This window comes from Parus major, chromosome Z (assembly GCF_001522545.3).
Source record: "Parus major isolate Abel chromosome Z, Parus_major1.1, whole genome shotgun sequence".
NCBI classification, from domain to species: domain Eukaryota; kingdom Metazoa; phylum Chordata; class Aves; order Passeriformes; family Paridae; genus Parus; species Parus major.
The window spans coordinates 31,285,379-31,306,052 of NC_031799.1; the positions used below are offsets into that span (position 1 = coordinate 31,285,379).

Below are 20,674 nucleotides of genomic sequence, written 5' to 3' on the forward strand. Positions count from 1 at the left end.
TTTGCAAAAAACCTGTACCCCAACATATCCCCCTCCCCCATTTCAAATAGTTTTTTCTAAAGTTTGACTGACATAATGCTTAATTTTAATTCCTTTAATTCAGTTTTATTCCAAATCCAGCATGTTGGTTTAGCCACCCAATTTTATTGCATCTAAATTTTCCTGACAGTTTCATTTGCTGTTGGGAAATAAAATTGCCATTTTTGCAACATGGGAAATAATGGCTAGTTTCAAAACCAATATGTTTGAAACTTCCTTTGCCTGAAGCAGGTTAAGGCACACACTCAATTTACTTTAGGGGAAAAAAGCTCATTAAATAGTTTTTAATATTTTAATATAATTTAAGTAACTGCTTTCACAGTGGGAAGGCTTATTAGGCCCATGTATTTACACCTGCAGAGAGGTAAATGTTTGGATAATTGGGTGGTTTCCAATAATTCAGTTTTTCAGTTGCAGGGTTAATGCTGTAAACAGTGTAAATGCACAGAAAGAGTGCTGCATTTAAACATTACTTTTCCACTTGTAGCATTTTACTTTCAAGTGCTTAAGAAAGAGGCTTAAGTGGAGTTTGTTTGGGTTTTGTGGTATTTTTTTTTTTTTCTTTGTTTTGTTTTGTTTTTTTATTGTTGGTCTGTTCTTCAGCTCTCCTTAATGACATGAATTGGCTAAGGAATGTGCGAGAATGCGTGTGGGTGTTAACTCTCAGCAGAGGTCGGTACTTTGGAAAAGTAAGATCTACATTCTCACTTCACTGTTGCTATGAAATTCCAAATGTCCATGCTGTGTGGTTTAATGGAAACCATGAAGTTCCTAAATATCCGCAGGTTTGTTCCGCTGTTAAGCACAAAACAAATCTTTCAAGTCATTGGCTAAGTCAGAAAAAAGAGGAGGGTCGTGTTTTCAGGAAGGTAATCTCCTTTCCTTTTTTTTCCTTCATGGTTTGCATTTCTATGGCATTAGAAATGTGTTTCTAGTGAGGTACTGGAACTACCAGCTCACGAACAAGGATCCTCAGTTCCCAGGACTGAAAACAAGACACTTGGAAGCTAAAGCTGTATTCATCTCTTACCGTAAATGCAGACCAGTGCAACAATTGTACCTTCAGGAGCAACTAATTGGAAATGGATTTCGAGAAACTAATGATTTGAATAAGGAAGCAAGTCTAAAGTGCAGATTCAAGTTTGTCCTGTAAAAAATCATCAAGCATTCATTCTCTGCCTGCAGCAGATTAGTGGAGAGCAAGGCAGTGGATGCCTACACTTTATTTTGTTAGTTTACAAAGGAGAAATACTGGAATGAGCTAATCTTCTGTTTTCTTTGCAAATACTAGGTGGCATTTCCTGAAAAAGAAGGTTTCAGAAATGCCCCAGTTGCTGTGAAGGGCAGATGTAAGTCAGGAGACAACCATCTGATGGCTTTTTCCTTATTAGACACCTTTGCACTAGTCTTTTGAAATGTATTTCATTGGATGAAATGCAATGTAAAATGAGTTTTATTCATCAGCCACATACATTTGCTTCCTGTTGGCTACACACTGCTGTTTCTTTTGCCTTCTTCCCACACCGATCATAGGAATATTTCCAGGACATCAAATTAAAAGAAGCATTCATATATTATTACATATATTGTTAATGCTGCAGTAGAAATGAAAGTATTGGGAGTGCTAGACAGGCTGTTATTTCGAGAACTGGATATTATAGACCAGGACATTTAACCCTGGGAAAAAGTTTTTACAAAAGAACAGAGCCAAGGATACAATTTTACTGTCTTTATAGAAGAAAAGGAATATTCTCTACAAAGGCAGACAAATTCACTTCTTTCCAGACTCAAGGACTTTTACTCAGGCCAGAAGGTGCTTCCTCCCCCCTTTTGAAGAAGTTATTTCAAGAAAGAGAGCCAGGAAGCTTCTATTATTCCCTGCTAAACTGTGGGTTAAACATAAAGGGAATGTCTGTTTGTTCTGAAACTCTGAATTTGCTGAGAAATTTTTGGAGGGGATTAAAGCATAGCTGTGCCTGAATGAGTCTAGCATAGATGCTTAAATGGTGAGTGAATCCATGCAATCCAGTCTGTCACCTTCCTAATATTTTTTTGACATTTTAAATTTAGATCCTACAAGTTATACTGTTGTGAATAATTATTTTCTTGTTTTCACACCTGTTTGGTTTTATGTTTCAAGCTGAGTATGTAAAGCACTGTTTATAAGGAGAAAATTCAGTGCTGATCTTCAGATATTAACTCTGATAAAGAGTGCAAGATGTATAGATGCACCCTGTGGGTTGCAGTTCACTTGATCAGGATAATAGATAATAGAAAGACAGTTTTTGTCTTTTTGCTGTTCTTGTTTACTTTATACTACTAGCTCACTGCCTAGATCACAGGGGAAAAAGAAGATTAGAGTATGACCTAGGGCAGTGTTGCCAGGAGCCTGTCTCTTTCTCAGCTAGCCTCAGAAATACAGGTATGTGCAGCATGCACTTTTAATGTAGCATGACTAATATTACATGCATCCACTAAGAAGAATAATAATTTAACAAAAAAATACATATATATGCACACACACACACTTTAGCTTTTGTAAAGGAAAATCTCATGTTAAGAGGTTTGTGTTTCCCTCTGGATGGAAGAGAGGTAGTCATGGCCTCACCAGTAGATCATTTGGTGCCAGATAGCAGTCAACCTTCCCTCCACAGGAGACAACTGTCTCTGATGCTCTGTCTCCTTTTAGTTTCTGTTTCTGGTGCACAGACTAGGGGGAAGGTCATGGGGCATAAGGTTGAATATTGTCTCTATCCTAGGTCCCCCAGCAGATTTTTACTGTCAGAACTAACCTCACTAGTCCACATAGGGGAGGATGGATCCCCTTCAGGCCAAAGTGAGATAGTGAGTGTGGTTAAGAAGAGTAGCTGCACACTTCAACAGTCTATTTTGTGCCTTTCTAGAATTTATGAAATCAGATTGTTTTCCTGCTGGCTTGTTAATGCTCTTTCCCCCTGCCTTCTATAATACTGCAGGTTCCCATTGAAAAAAACCTTTGCACTCCTGTGACATTGTGACATTTGAAATAGAGTAGCCTATGTCTTGTAAAAATAAATATATTTGCCTAGTTATATTGTCTTGCAGTTTTTACTTTAAGCATAAAACTTAATATGAGAAATTAAGAAAAACCAAATCTTTGAAATATATTGGAGAGTATGACTTACAGAGATAGAAAGACAGGAAATTCAATTAATGGACAAAGCATAATATTGTTCTTAACACATAATTTCATTCCTGTAATGTTGGCATGATTCAAGGGAATACAGACAGGAAGTTACATCTTTGTCTTCCTTTTTATTGGGTCTTACATATTTAAGACACACTGTTTAATTTTTACCCATCAGGTTTATATTTATTTATTTATTGTTTCTAAGTTGTATAAAAAAAATTCATTTAGTTCTGTGAAACCCATATTATGTAGAGAAGGCAGAGTTTTTCTGGTTGATCACAGTGAGGACCTATTTTGTCCAAAGATTGAACTCTGTCCAGAAGTTTGACCTGTTGAATAAACTAATCACTGAACAAATTTTTAAAATGGGAAATGAGTACTTCATAGGGTAGAGCTTTATTGTCAGCTAAAAGGATATTATTATTATTATAATGGTCTTGATTATTCAAATAGCATTTGTTTCCATAAGTTTATTTATCAATTCAGTTCAGGAAAGGGATTTAGAAAGAAATGTGCATCTTAAACTGTAGTTTCACTTCCCTATTATACAAGGATTTGGGTGGAAAGGAGGGTACCTTTTAAATGAACAGTGTGTAATAAAATTTTCTAAAAATATGGTCACAGATAGTTTGATTAATCACCAGCAGTTTCCCTGATACATGTGATGATATTAGGAAAGCAGTGACATTATTTCATCCTTTTCAGATGGTGTAGCTCCTTGAATTCCTAAAGGAATTCCTATTTTCAGAGTGGCACCATAGAGCTCTTAGAGCCACACTGATTTCTGACACCACCCCTTTGGATCTGGGTCTCAACTGAAATTGGCCCATAAACTGATAGCTGACTCAGTAATTGTTGCCACAAAGGTGACATTGCAATACTTGGCTCTCTTAAATTTGTATCTTCACCAGTAATTTGAAATACTTTTATTCTATTTAGGTGACGCAGATGATTTGACATGTACAGTTTCTGAAGGCCAGAACCACAATAATGAAACAATTCACTAATTTTTCAGCTTTTTTTTTTGGTACTGAGTGTCTCCTTTGATCACAAAAGGATCATCTTGTATGGTGCTTATATGTTTATGGTCAGGGGCCTGTTAGTCTTTCAAAGCCTGTGTGACATCAGGTTTCTTTTCACAAGGTCTATTAAATCCTTTGCATTCTTTTGGGAGTCTGTGCATTAAACATTGTAACTTAACTAGGGCTTTGCAAAGTTTCCTGACACATCAAGTCATACAGTTTAATTTTAATTTGTATATGTCAAAACATCCTATTGCTTTAAGTATCTTGAGTTTAATTTAATAACCTGCTGAAGTGTACTGTGCTTTAAATATGAGATGTTTTAGAGGACTTTAATCTCAATGGGAGCTCTAAGTAAAGAAATTTAAGGTATAATTCTGCAATGTACAAAGCACAAATTACTGAAACATCGCTGTTTTGGAGTTGGGTTGTTTTAGAAAACGTAATTTTTTAAACTCGTATTACACCTTTCTGGTTTTACAAACCAAAAAGCTGAAAAACAATTTCCTAAATCTTCTTCTATGTTCTTCATGACTTTTAGAAGTTTTAGTTACCTGATGAAATTTGGAGTGTTGAATGTGTTGGTGGTTTCTGGGTTTTGGGCTGTTTTTATTTGCTTGTTTGTTGTATGGGGTGGTGGTATCTGTTTTTGTTTGTTTGAGGTTTCTTTTGTTTTTTGTTTTTTTTTTTAACTTTGCTTTCAGAGCACACATTTGGCTTAAATACATATGAAAGGTTGAAATTTCATTAGCATATTTTAAGTTTTTATTCACATAAAATATGATTGGTATGGAGGAAATATTGGTTCCGTTTGCTTAGTGAACTCACTTGAACTGCATATTCAAGCTCATAGAAAGAGATTAGTATCTGGGCTAAGAAGAATTCTTCAAGGCTATGCTCAGGAATCTAGTAAGTATAAAAAGTTCTGTTCAAGTAATTATTAGATGTTTTTTATTTAATTTCAGTCTGAAATATAATTATATATATAGATTTGGCCAAAACCAACAAAGAGAGTAAACCCAGCTCACCCACACTCAGGTTGTTTATAATTGATAAGCTTGATTCCTTGCCCAGTTAATGTAATTTGGATCTTGAATTTACAGAAGACCTATGTATTAGCCATCAGCTGAAAGAGCCTGAAATACTTTTCCTTGGCTATTCAGATATCAGCTGATACTTCATAAGCAATACTGCTAGAAAACCAACTGTTCTCCCTGACTTACCATTACTGTTAAAAAATTGCCCTTTAGAACTCTGTTGAAGATACACTGCTTCAGATAGCGCATGTAATCTACTGGAGAAGGCGTAATTCCCTCCTGAAGTTGCTTCAGCTAAGTTTTAATGGCAATCAATGAACATTAAACAACTTGTCTTGAGCAAGCAAACAAAACTTAGAAAACTATACTAAACCTACAAGGAGCTAAATGTACCTCTTTCTGGTGAATCTTTCTCTAATCTAATTTATGGCGGAATGGGATGAAGCCCTTTTCAGGATTTTGGCTAGGAGGTAGAAGCCTACACTTCCGCAGCAGGCTATCCAGAAAATCTGCATGCATTGGCCAGTGCTAAAAGGATGGAACCCTTTGTTCTCCTAATGCCTTGATGATTTTAATAATAAACCGTAATTTTGAGAAAATTAAATTGGCAGTAACACTGGTTCACTTCTAAACATGTAGTATAAATTAGTCGTTCTTTGCTTTGTCACTAGAGGATCTTTCTTTAAAGAGACTACTCAGTTTAATACAGTTATTTAGATTAACTGACATTCAGATTAGCCTCTAGGCTAATGCAACTGTCCAGGTGTTCTGACTCAAAATCCAAGTGTTTGTATTTTGTATATGAGATTCCAATCAGTCTGTTTTTCAAATAGGTGCATGTCTGTATCCAGTTTATGGTCCTAGTTCCATTTGTCTCCAATGAGTGAATTTTGATCTACTCCTCGATAGTGGATAGTAAAGGCTGTGTCAGATCTGGACATCAGCATTTCTGTTGTCATTTCAGGATTATGAACAACACCAGATTATAATCTCAGTACCTAGTGAACCAAAATAACATTTGTTCACTTACAACATCTACAGTAATATTATTCACTATGAGTCCATGCATGTCCCTGACACTTCATTTTAATTCTGAGTAATGCCATTTTCCTATATGGAATCTGAGTGAGGTGTTCATTATAATTTTTTCATTCCTGCAAAACTATCCACTTCTGCATTAGCAGCCTCTTCCAGAGGTGAGTTACAATTCCTTATGATTTGCTGCTGTTCACCACCTTTCATTAAGACAAGTTGGTTCTATGTTCTTCCTATAACTTCTGTCATGAGAGGAGTCTGCTTTACATCTTAATCAATGTATTTCCTTTCTTGTTTTCCTTACTTCATGTTTAGGACTTCTCTCGAGCTTCTATTTTCTACAGTCTTGATGTCTCCTTCGCTTTGTGAAAATAAAATTTCTTGTGTGGAAAAAATGCCCTTTCAGAGATTCTTAGAGAACTACAAGGGGACTTTCCTATGCAGATATGCTTGTAAAGAAAATAAATTACATAACCTATATGAGCTTGCTGTAGTTTAGCAAACCAGAATCTTAAAGGGCTACATGGATAGTTTTTTTAGACCTGTCATGTTAGAATTGTGGTATATATGCCATAATGCCACGATGGCTTTCATAATTTCACTGTCCAGACATCAGTGCTCAATCCATACTCTTCCACCCTCTTCAGCAAAGAGCACTTGGGCATCATCAGTACTTATTACATACATATTGACTTTTTAAGGAACTTTCCTGACCTACTCCATATTTTTATATAGAAATATACTTGAGAGATCTAGTGAGCAAACTGAAGTATTTTCAAGGCATCTGTTAGCAAAGCAACAGTGAATGTGTTTGGTCTTGTTTTTCTATAAGCTATGAAGTGAATCCTAAAATGTTGATTTCCATATTTTTAATAGATCATTTGTTTATTAGCTACATCGATCTATATTTCTAAAAATATTCCTAAAAAGTATTGTGTATTTGGCAGAAATACATAAGAAAAATCTGAATATCTAAAGATTTTTTTAATGCAAGAAAGCTGAGTCATAAAGACACTTTCATTGTTTGCAGACATTCCTTCTCTGTGTCTTTAAGTGCTAATATTGCAAATAAATTACATTTTCTCTTCTTTCCCCTTGAAACCAAATTGGTGTTACAGTATATTAAGTAAAAAGTGAAGTATTTTACCAAATTAGTGTAATTACTCTTTTTGCCAAAATTGCTGTCATTATTAGCTCTGGAATAGTTTTTGGTAAGAGATAAATAAATGCACTGCTGGCAAAGGTCCACTGTCCTTGTTCCATTTTGTAGCAGAATGCCTAAATTGTAGTTGTGCCGGTTCGTCGCAAACAGACAAAAAGGAAGGTAGCATTTTGCTGTGCGTGAGCAGTTAGAGGGCAAGCAGACACTGTGCACCTTGACCACCTATTATGAAGCTTTTTGCTGCAATGTCAAGTGAAAGCGAGTTAATTGGGTGAAGCTGTAGAGCATGTTAGGGGCATGGTAAAGGGTTGCTGTCTGACAGCTGAATGTCAGCAGAAGCTAGTGAAGTGTGGCTGAGAGACAGAGACCTGTCACAAAGTTCATGTGGACTGTAGCACAGTTAGGGAGATGAAACGTGGTTCTGTCTCACTTTCTCCCTCATTGCATTCAAGCACCTTAAGATTTCACACTGTATGTGTCAACCCTTGTACTCTAAGCTGTTTTCTCCTAACACTTCTGCATTCAAATGATTGGACAGAAGATGCTAATGTTTGGCAAAATGAATGTAAATATACTTCTTTCCTTTTTCTGCTAGAGCAGCAGTATACATGCTACTCAGATGAAACTTTGAAGGCTTACATCAGCCAGTCCTCTGGATAGGAATTCGGATGATGGCTGAATACATATCTCATGAGAATATGAAGTATGACACTTTAAATAGTGGAAAAGGGACTGTTTTCCTAGAAGAAAAAGCTAAGTAGCGGGGGACTACTTTGTGAGCTGGTAGTGTCTTCACATCGTGTTGTGAGTCTTTTAGTTTCTGATTGTTGTCTTCTTCTCCCCTTCTTGCTAGAAAGAAACCAAGAGCCAGGGGGAACCATGAATGACATACTTATTTAAGGCAATGAGAAGCTGGGGGGAAAGTCACATAGCAGGAAAGCCTTCTTTGGAGCAGGAGAGGCATCAGTTACATGCAGAGATGATCTTACACACTGCTGTGAAACACAGAGTGGTGCCTTAATAGGAAGTGTACTGTACCTTTCAATGTTGTTTGCAGTGTGCAGCACAAAGTAAAGCAATAGTCATTTGGGTTGGCCACCCAGTCTAATTGAATTAATAAATAAATAGAAGTTGCTTCCATTCTTGAGAAAGTGGAAAGACAGTGGTAAGTATCATGGGCAAAAAGTACTAAGACCTAAAGTACTAAAGGTTCTAAAAGGACTAAGTACTAAAGAATTTGGAAACTTGGATTGAAATCAAAACAGACCAATCATTTCACCATAAAAAACAGAGCAACGCTTTATTTGTCTAATATTTTGATACTAACAGTGCAGTGCAGAGAATTTGACCTAAAAAAGGGAAACTTCCCTGTGTATTCCAATGAAGCATCTGAAACAAAGTGTTACGGCATAGACTGTGTGTGGAATTTGGCCAAAACTTTTAGAAAGCAGCAAAATTAGCAGTGCAGAACCAAATTACTTGTTTTTAAGCCAACAAAACATTGAAGATAAAGTGTTCATCGGGTGTGATAATCCATCCAGTCCTGTGTATTCTTTAAACAAACCAGGTTTAAGTGTGTTTGAATGAAACAGGATTTTCTTTTAGGAAAGCAAATACAATATATAATGAAATCTTTCTCTTAATTGCTTTTAATTGAGCCTCCAGAGTGTGATTTCAGTGAATGAATTAAATGCAAGAGCATTAGGAAAGTAAGAAAAAAATTGTGATTTCCTAAAATTACAGACACATATTTGTTTAAAAACTCCTGAAAGTGGAAGAGGGAATTCTTGATAATGAAAAAAGCCATTAGTATTGTTGGCTAGCAACACCCAAAGTATGTTGTGTGTGTCTACCTTTCTGACTTAATATGGAATGAGTTGGCAGCCCATTGAATTATTCTCTGATAGCAAATTGTTTGCACAATCCAGGCAGGAGTGTTGACAATTAAAATTTATACCGAGTGTTACCGTTTTCTTACATTTTGTCAGAGCACCCATTTAGTCCTACTGCCTCAGCATACAGAATTGCATCATTGACACAGGAAGCAAACTTTCCAGTTTTGGTCATACAATTCCTGCTTTGAAAGAGTTTGTAACTAGCACTGTACTGCACTGACATCCATGCACAAGTCATAGTTTACGTTTCAAATACCAGTTTGTAGCATTTTATTTGATTATTTCACTGAGAGTAAGAAATTGCTCTTGGAGCTACTTTTAACAGAAAAAAACAACAAAACAACGACAACAACAACAACAAAACCTAACAAAAAACCAGCATACTGGAAGTCCCTTGGCATTGTCTGGCAAAAGGCCAGACAATGGTTTTGGAAATAGTCTGAGTAGGAGGTTGTGAATCATCTGACAATGTTCATCTTTCTCTATAGGGAAATAGGGTTTCCACATAAGTACTGCAAAATGGTTATTGAAGACACTGTTGTTTTTTTTTTAACACTTACTGGAATTGATATTGCAGCAGTGAAAGGATACAAGCTGAAAGATAGTATAGGTTGGAGAAGCTGAAGAGAATATTATTGGCCGTTTGATTTGCTGTCTACTGGTATTACTGTGTATTTGCATGTTCTGAAGTTGGGCTGAGAGAAGTGAATATCAGAAATCAATTGTGGAGAAATATATTGACTGTTTCTCACTTTTCCCCCACCATTCTCTGCATCTGTGCTTAACTTAAAGTTCTTCCTACTCTTGAGAAACTGTGCTGCTGCCTTTCCAGGGATTTTAGGGGTCACTAGAATTCTGAAGAAACTACAGCTTACTCCTCCCTCTGCATTTGTACTTACTGACAGGAGTGCTCACACACCTAAGTGCCCTGTATTCTGGAAAATTACAGATCACATTTTGGCCTTATAATTCAACAATTTTGTTTCATTTACATTGAGATGTAACACTGCACTTGTTATTACACTTACATTATCACACAGGTTGGGAACTGTCATAACTTGTATTCCGTATTAAACTTCATGCCCTTTTGTCTCTTACTTGGTCTCTTTTGATTCTAAGCAATTTCATGGCATTTTTACCTCAATTGAAGCCAGTTGTTATTGTGTGCATAACCTAGAAGCCTTAATGCACAAAAGTATTATCACTATTTATTTTTCTGATTTTCTAATAATATTTTTGTTTTAATAAGGTAGCATGTTACACGTCAGAAGGAAGCAGAAGAGAAGTTTGGGCTACTGTATTTTGAAATTGAGTATTCGAAAGCAGTTTTAAGTGACAAAAATTAATGGCGGGAAACCTGAGAAGTGAAAGAAGTTGTAGTAGTAACACACATAGCTGAGGGAAATTGAAAAGCTGTGAAAATTGTCCAGTAAAATTGCTTTTGTGTAGATTTTGAAGGCTGAAACTGTTTTGACTAATTTGCAGCTTCAGCTATAGATTTTTCTCCTACAAATGAAGATACACAGTATATTTGTAACAGTTTATTTCCTTATGTAATTATCTGCACCAATGTCATAGCACATGCATAGTCTTCTAATTTCAAGTCTTCAGCTGTGCACATTTTTTCACAAATATGGATATACAAAAGCAAAATGATCACAACATGATGTTTTTGAGTAGGCTGACATTGTAATAAAAACATAAGGGTGTAGTAATGATGGTATGAAAATACTCCATCACAATATTATCATAATAAAGCAACCCACTATAAATGACTTTTAACTGTGGTAAAACAGCTCATATATCATGAGACAACCTTCAAACTAGATCCTAAATTTTACTGTAGGTTAGTCACAGAGCAACCATAGAGAAGAACTGGTTTAGAAATCTTTTCCACATCTAATAAAAAATTGCTTAACTAAGGTTTAGAAAGCAGTTATTCCATAATATAGATTAACTTTTCATATTTTGTTTTTGGGAAAACGTATTTTGTAAACCTAAGTGATCAAACTTTGAAAACTGTGCACAGGATATGACCAATTTCTATGTTCCATGAATATTTTGAAAGCATATTTTTGCTAGACATATGTGTCCTGGTGAAGTGTAACATTTCAGATGGAGTCATGTATGGCTTACACGGTAAATAAAGTGCTGTGCTAAATATTTACGTGAACAGACACCTTATTTCAGATAAATAATTCCTCTTTTAAAAATTACCTAAATGCATATTTATATGATGGATTATCACCATCCAGCTTTGGCATAGTCATTTGAGTTTGCTATTTTAAAACATGTTTTAGAAAGTTGTCTAAATACAATAATGATGAAAGAGGTCTGTTGGGGAAATTATAACTGCCTTTGAAATTTCTCTGTAAAGGTATGTGTTCAGAAAATGAACATTATAACAGTTCTGAGTATTTTTTCTTCCAACCTATAGGGTACTATTTTTTTATTCATCATGAGGGTATATAAAGATATTGGATCAAAACAGTTCTTAGGAGTAAGAGCCAAAAAATGCTTTTTACATCAATCACATTGCTATTAAATCTGATTTCCCTTCTGTTCAATGAGTAGTCTTCTGTTCTGTGTAAGAGCTACAGCACAGGCTCTAGATAACTAAACCAGAGCTCCCCTCCCCCCCAACAGTGAAGCTTTTACTGTAACATAGTCTATTGACTTGCTGCCAATCATTAAGTTTCGTACATTTTTTTGCAACTCTCAAAGGAAATCTGATTTCTTATCTCTTTACTGGGATTTTGATGCCATATTTTTTTAAAAAAACCCTCACTACAACTTGGAAAAGAGTAATATGTGAGTGTAATTATAGCATGAGATTTTTCATTCATTGTGGTATGCTGATTAATTGAGCTGTTGAAAGCAGTACAAACCTATATGTTTAAATTTTCCTGAATATTTGTTATCCAGAGTGAAACATATTTGTAGCTTGCAGCTTATTGATTTAATTTTTTTTACACATGGAAGTTTTTTAGAACATCACAAGTTGTTTTTGTACTACTGTTGTAATGGTTTTAATGAATGTTTCTTATTTTAGAGACAATTTTTTTACTAAGCATACAAAGAACAGGCTGTTAATTGATGTATTAGCCTTCACTGAGATCTCATTTCAGATCTGCTGGTGCACTGAGATCACATTTGTGCATTGGCTTTTTAGTGGTTCTCATTTGGTAGGGAGTTGAGCCCAGAAGGACTGAAAAACTAGAGTGTTACAAATCTTCCTTGCAAGTCCTGCTGGTTATCTGATCCTCATCAGACCTATAATTTAGAAAAATTCAGGGCACTACCTCATTTTAAGTACATACTTGAAACAGTCATCTAAATTTGCTACTGTATGGGTTCTTAATGAAGATCTAACATAACCTAGTAGTTTACAGTGGCTGCAATATAGCTTGTGGTGAATCAGGAAATCAAAAGAGTCCATATCAAAGGGAACTGTTGAAGTAGGTCTTAGAGGCAACAATTGATTTTTCTTCAGCAGTGATAACAGAGGAAAGGGGAATCTTTCATGAATGTGTCTTTATACATATAATTGAGACTGGATTTGTTGAAATATGAATATGCGCACACACCCTTCACCTCTCTCCTGATACGTATGAGTTTGTGTTTCTGTATATACGGGTTATACCTCAATGTGTGTGTGTTTATATATGCATTTATACTCTTTCTTAAAATTTACACTCTCCCGAAGAGAGAGTGTTCTGAACCCTAAAGATACTATAATGGTCATTCAGTGTGTTAGTTTCTATTCCATAATTATGCTTTGCATGTGATGCTTTCACATATTATAAGACCTGATGAAATTTTTGTTATTTTCACACCATGTATTGTATTGGTAAAGGGCAGAAGAGCAACATGGCATTGAGTTTTCTTTTATTTGTTAAGGGGAATACAGAATGTCTTTCTTCCCCATTTTTTAGAGAATTATTAGTACTGATATACTGATATTATCCATTATCTTTCAAACTATGATGCGTGATGTTTTGGTGCTGGAAATTCTTTAATGTTGAATTTTAACTAGTCTAACCTTTATATCTGTTTGACTGAATGTTGAAACTCATTGAAATATGAATCATGTTCCTATCAACGTACATTCAGTATATATTTTCTGGCCATTTTCTTACAGGCTAGCATTTGAAGAGTATTAAGTGTTTGATTTCAACTGATGATAAAGTATCTTTAAAAATTAGCAAATATGTTCCATGGTTAGCATGGCATATATTTCTTAGTAACAGTGACAGGGAGACTGTCACTGGTTGGTTTATTTGATAAAAAAGAAATCTGATAATTGTAATGAAGAGGGGTTAAAAGTTCTCTGTAAGTATTGTAGCACTTCAAATACAGAAGATTATTTTTTTCTAATACTTCCATGGGCAGAATTACTGAGAAAATATCCTTTGTTTCTTCTTATTAAATATGACTGTTAGTTCTCAGGTATCAAAGTAAGTGTTTAAAAGAAGAAGCAAGCACTTGCAAATACTTCATATACATACCTTTGTGAAAGGAGTTTAACAGTAAATGTAGATTCTCTTTTTACTTTGTTTTTTTACTCTTTATTTATCATTCCAGGAAACAACAGGTAATTCAAACATCAGCGTGGCTCCAAGCTAGAAATTCAGCCTGACCAGAGTTCTATCTCAGACTTTTTGGCATTGCAAGCTGAACCTGACACATCCTACAGTGTTATGCAAAACAGAGACAGTTCTCTGTCTTCAATCTGTTTCTTCAACCTGGATGTCACATCCAATCCCAGAAGAACAATGGAAAATGGATTTTCAAATTCTTAGTATCAATAATCTTCAAGAAGGAAAAAATTATATTAATGTAAAATGATGCAATTAAAGTGTATTTTTTTTTGTTATCTTTGAATTGTAGTTCAATATTTGTATTTTTTTACATTAATTTTATGGTTTTATGAAAATGTGCATTTGTATGTTCACATTTCTGCACTTGTCAGTTTTGCATACTGAAGCAGTTATTTCTTTAAACTTTTATTTATTGCAGTTGTTCATTTTTTATGTAGTATATTTTTAAATGTTAAAGAATGACACATTTTGGGTAATTTTCCTCAGTCTTAAAAAAAAAAATCAATAAGCCATTTTAGTCTCTATCTATCAAAGTTGTTTCATACTTGTCTATTTTAAAGCAGGACTGCAATACTTTAATAGGATTGAGAGAGCTATTTGAAATGTATGCCAATGATTCCTGTCATTTCATGGCAGCCCTGCCATGGTTCACTGAGCCCCCTCTTTTCTCTTGTCAGCTCAACTGAAGACAAGCATTTAGTTGCAAACTTTAAGCAGGTTGTGCAAAACAGAAATGATGTGACTGCTTCTCTTCCTGCACAATAATGTCACTGCTGGTCAATGTGAGAAGGTCAGGTTGCTCCTTGTAAAGCTACATGATACCACTTGCCTATTTGAACAAGTTAAGTTAACCACTGAATCTGGTCCCTGCAGGCGCTGAAAACTCACCCTTTTATCAAGTCTGCATTTCATAAGAAAGAAGAACAATTGTGGAGGGAGGATTTCTGATGATATGTTTATATACTTTATAAGGACAGTTCCCAAACCAGCGTTGCAGGTAATGTATTTAGTTTAAACTGAAAGACTAAAAAGTAATGGCTGTTTTGACCTTCAAATAGACTCCTTTTTTGTTGTTGTTGGTAGGACCCAAGAGTGACGCCCATCTTTGATGCTGACAGAATTTAAAGCAAGGCCATTGCCCTGCATTTTCTGCCTTGTAGCACACAAAAGTAAAATTGTATGTCAGGCCGAGATGTCGGGGAGCTGACAAGATGCCCCAGTGACATTTCAGCTGGAAAGAGCAAGTGTCTTGCAACCAAGTGGTCAAATATCAAATAATAGGTCAAGCAGGAAGGAGCTGAGTTCTAACCACAAAGAGGTTTCTGGTAACTTACTTGACAAGCTTTTGGGTGCTTTGTGGCTTGACAAAGTGATGTTCTGTTGGGTATCGCTAGACAGACTGTTCTTTATCGCCTTCAGAAGATCAGACATTGACATTGATTAAACTCTTTAACCCTTAAAGGTTAAATCCTAGCATTTTCATCATTGTGAATGAAGAACAAAAGAAATTTTTTAATATACCATTTGTTTTCATATTAATCACAGAACTCCCTAGTGCTATTAACTTTTGATGTGCTGTGTAGTTTTTGACAAAACAATTGAATGCAAAATCTATATAATAGATTGTTTCTCAGTATGGGCCAGTGATACATTAGAAAAATAATATTATGCATTATGGAATTTGTAATTTCTTCTAATATGTCAAATGTAGGATTTGATTTTAAAGCTTCATAAGTGAAATTCCATTTTGGATGGAAAAGAGTATTTGCATAAATGATGTAGCACTTAAAATGAACAAATCTTCCAACTACCCTTGTTTTCAGGTACTCTAGAATCCTAGAATATCCTGAGTTGGAAGAGACTTACAACGATCATCAAGTCCAAATCTTAGCCCTGCACAGGACAATCCCATGAATCACACCATGTGCCTGAGAGCACTGTCCAAATACTTCTTGAATTCTTTTAAGCTGGTGCTGTGACTGCTTCCCAAGGGAGTCTGTTTCAGTGCCCAACCACCCTCAGAGTGAAAATCCTTTCCTTGATATCCAACCTAAACCTCCTCTGACATAACTTTAAGCCATTCTCTTGTGTTCTAGTGTCCAGTTGGTCACTACAGAGAAGACAGAAGTGCCTTCCCCTCCTCTTTCCCTCTTGAGGAAGTGATAAACTGCAGTGAGGTCTTCCCTCAGTCTTCTGTTCTCCAGGCTGAACAAACCAAGCCACTCCTAATATGCCTTTAAATTTTCAATGGAAGACCTTTAATCTAAGGTAGCTTTGAATTTTCAGGTATTCTCTATTATGCAGTCCATTGCTTACAGCCTTTATGTGCATGTATATGTGTATAATAACACAGAGCCGTGAAATGCCGAACAATAAATACGGAAGACTCTTACGTGTAAGAGTCAGCTGACAGAGGAAGGGCATTCCTTTTCTTTATGTATTCAGTCTTGAATACTGAAGAAAGAAGTTTTCATTTTCCTCCAAGTGTCCTGGCTCTGCTCTTTCATGACAGTGGCTGTTCTTAAAGGCATCAAAAGTACTGTATTCTTCTTTTCCAAATTTAATGTCAAAGATCTATTATATTAATATGAAGAATGAAAAATATATCTCACTGATCATTTTCCTCTCTACTGTGTATAGATGCATTTAAACACTTTTTAAAGTACATTCTCCTTGTACTCTATAGCCTGAGAAAGAAAGTGCCTATTTTTTGCTATGTGGTCTCAAACTGATGGAAGATTTGCAGATTACTTGTCCCTTTTCCATTATTGCCAGTCTATGTGATATTATGCATGTAGGGACAGAAAAATGATTTCTTTCTGAAATCCATATCTTACTGAGAGTAGGAGTATCTCCTCCAGTTACAGCTCCAAGCATGGGTTTATGTGAATTCACAGGGACCATGACGGTGGCAAACTGACTTTAGTTAATATGAATGACCTAACAAGCTATCTTTTCTCATAAGAACTGGGTTGTAAGTTTTCATTGAAGGAGAACATCTACCTCATTCACTCTATTTAAATATTGACTAACTGTGAATTACATACTATTTTTCTTAAAGCTATCCACTTAGAAGGGACTTTGAAATATCTTTTATTTGGCTGCCAGATGTCCCATTTGTAAACAAAATCTCCTCTTTCTTATATTGTAAAGAAGCTGAGAGTAGTAAACGGGATCATTTTTCGTGTGATACTCCTGAGTTGCTTTTCCTTGCATTTGATAAAATGAAATTTGAGATACATTCCAAATATGTAGAAGATCCCCTTTTAGTAGTTTACAAATGTAGTTTGTAGCTTACCAAAGCATGTTTTTCCCTATCTTTTGGGGACACAATATAAGTCATGCTTGTGCAGAATGTGGAAAGACGTACAGTAACAGTAGCTCTCAAAAGAGCATCATCTTTTGATGATGATACCATCTGCTCTGCCTTGCTTTGAAAATTAAAGAGCTTGAGACCTTGATCCTTACTTTTGAAGATTTTCATTTTTAGGGCCTGGAATTTGAAGAGAACTAGTTCCACTTGTATAATCTCAGCTTCATCTCGGCACTCCACGAGGAGAACAGCTAGTTTCCTTAGAAGGAAGACCATATTCAGTGGGGTTAAAATAGTCTCCATGGTTTTTGAATGTGGTGCAACAAATTATTTGCTTTCTGATCAGTCCCAAAATTAATATTAATTTATTTACCCATCAAGCAACCCATCTCTGAAAAGAGACTGTGTAGTACATTATTCACTGCAGGAGGTTTTATAGCTGTTACTACAAGTTGTGTTTGTGCCTGTGTCACATGTATGTATATAAGATTTTGATTTTTGCACTGACTGCATTATCACTCCACATACTTTAAGCAACTCTTACTAGACTAGTAGTACAGATGGGTTTTTTTTGGCTCCCATCTCCCACTGCTGTTTACAGATTCAGCAGAATTCAATGCCTGTCAAGTTGGGTAGACATTTATGGGAGTATCCTCCATTGTAAAAGGTCTTGAATGCCTTTACCAAGTTTTTACCAAAGGAGCTGAAGTTTGAAGGCTCTGAAGATCATCTATTTCAGCTGCTTAGAATACAGTCAGCTGCAACAGGTTGCTGAGCATTGCTTTTTGTCCTGTCACTAGGCAGCACACAGAAGATAGTGTGGCTCCATATTCTTTACTTTACAGGTATTTACACAATTTGGTAAGATCTCCCTGGGCCATCTCTTCTACAAGCTAAAAAAATTACTGCTCTCTCACCCTCTTCTCTTATGAGATTATGCTCATAATGATATGAGATTATTAGTCATTTTATTAGTTATCTTTTTGGTCTTTCACTGGACTTGCTCCTATATCTCTCATGTACTAGGGAGCTCTGGACTGGAGCCATTACTCCAGATACAGAGTCACCAGTGCTGGACAGAGGGGAAAGACTGCCTCCCTTGACTTGCTGACAGCTGTCTTCCTGATGCAGCCCAAAGGGGCTGTTGGCCTGTTTTGCTGCTGAGGTACATTTCTGCCTCATGATAAACAGGAAGACAAAGAACCTCCAGGTACTCTTCTGCCAAACTGCTCCCCCGGCACTTGGTCTGGGTCTCCATCCTGTCCTGGTGCCAGAGGTAATTCTCCCCAGGAAGAGCAGCCTTTCTTCTCTTCCCTCGAATTTCATCAAGGTCCTATCAGCCCTTCTCCAGTCTGTCCAGACAGTCTCTCTGGATGGCAGCAAATCCTTCTGATCTGTCAATCACGTCTCCCAGCTTAGTATCTGCAAATTTGCGGATTTTGCACTGGATCCCATCATCCAGGCCATTAACAATATTATGAGTCTGTATTGGTCCCTGTATTGACCCCTGGGATATACCACCAGTGACTGGCCTGCAGGTGGACTTTGTGACATTGAACACCATCCTTTGAGCCCACCAGTTCAGGCAGTTTCACAGCTGACTTACTGTCCATGTATCTAGTCCATAATTCCTTACTCAACAAGTGGGACATTTTATTTTGTAAAGAGTTTTGAAACACTGCTAAAGCCCTGGATTAAGTGAAAGGCAATATTTTATATAACCTCTTTGTCAATTAGGTCAGGCTGATCATTTGATCACTTACAAGAGAATCTGATCATTCTGCTGTCATTCTGTACTTGAAAAGTTTTCCAGTGCTTTAAATTTAAGATAAATTTGCATTATGTGCTATATGTGCTATAACTAAGCTCCTAAAAAAATATTTAAAATCTCTTCTGATATACAAAATTGCTTTAGTAGCATTTTTCTCCTGATGTTTTTTGTAGTTCTTTGATTATTCTCCAGTGAATAAACCCCAAAAAGCCCCTGGCAGCTTCAGAGTTTGGATGAAATCTATATGTGAAAAGCACCTCTCCTACTGCTGGTGATGGAACACCAAGCTTACTCAGCATTTCTCTCCATTCTGTTGTTGCTTGGCCTTGAAATCCAAACTAATAAAGAAATCTATTAGCACATCCCTTCCTTCCTTTTAATCTTGCCCAGTATGAAATTATTAGATTTAGTAACTTGACTTCACTTTGGTCTTTGTAATCTGATTATTTGTGGACAATCATTTTGCATCATACTCTCCATATGGCCCAAAAATGTATTTACTCAGAAAGTGTTTAACTGTCTTCTTTCCTCTTTGCTGAGTATTCAACTAAACCAGTGGAACTTACAGTGATCTTTGCATAAATTACTTAAACATTTTTATGTACAAAGTTTAAACTGGAAAAATTACATTTTCTTACAGGTACTCTGATTCTACTATGACTTCAATTTTACAGATTTAGATGTGACTTTCAATTAGCTATCTGCAAATTGTCCTTCAGTGGGAGATGGAAGGTGACATGCTCTTTATCATGCTAACATGGATCTCATTGCTGTCACAGGGAGCATCATGTAGGAATTTTGGGCAATTTATATAATTTTATGTATTGCAGTTCAGTGCTTTACAAGCCAGCCTTTCAGCAATGCATATGAAACTGGATCTTTGTATGCTATTTCTGGTGTCCAGTGACTGATGAATAAAATTGAACAAGGACAAAGCAAATTATGAGGAAGTGTCTGAAAACTAAATTGTTTCCAAGGAATGCTCAGCAGGAGGTAGGGAGATCCACTGAATAATTTTTCTTCAGTTCTTTATGTACCATGCTTCCTGTCTCTTTATAAGCTAATAGTACTAATAATTATTACTGAATACCAGATTGCCTTCTCATGGCTCTACTGTGCCCAATTAAAGCTTCATAAGTGGTTGGACTTAGTTTCATCTAATTCCATGAAAGTCAGTAATTAAAAAATAGAAAATGTTAGATTTAAAGATTAGATTTTAAGCACAAGTATTGTCACCATTATTGTATAAATGTCTTTTTCTTGGTAAACAAATTTTAAATTTTCCACTGCATGATGGTAACAGGGAAATTGTTCAAAAATAAAGCAATGCTAATTATGTTAAAATAGATTACTTTTTGTGTGATTACAGCTAACCCACATAGCAGCCCCACTAACTGCTGACTTGTAGATACCTGAGTTTAGTCCACACCAATGGATTGGTCCTAAAAGTTGTGGAAAGAAGCATGCATCATAGATGCTCTACTTTTGAGCAGTACATAAGAAAGGCATGTACCTTCTACATGTTACAGGAAAAATGCTGCTAGGCTTAAAAATCTGGCATACATGCATAGCAAAATAAATGGGGCAACTATTGTATGAATCAGGTGAGAGTTTCAGTGTATGGTGTGTG

The 20,674-nt window shown here is 35.9% G+C and overlaps 1 protein-coding gene across 1 annotated transcript in view; it reads left to right on the plus strand.

The window, feature by feature from the left end:
* CCDC171 (coiled-coil domain containing 171) overlaps positions 1-14,243 on the plus strand; it is a 155,530-nt gene extending 141,287 nt beyond the window's left edge. Inside the window, exon 25 of the mRNA XM_019009210.2 lies at positions 13,944-14,243. Coding sequence (XP_018864755.2) covers positions 13,944-13,957 — 14 coding nt within the window. The 3' untranslated portion in view covers positions 13,958-14,243. The remainder of the gene's footprint in view (positions 1-13,943) is intronic.
* Positions 14,244-20,674: the final 6,431 nt, after the last annotated feature.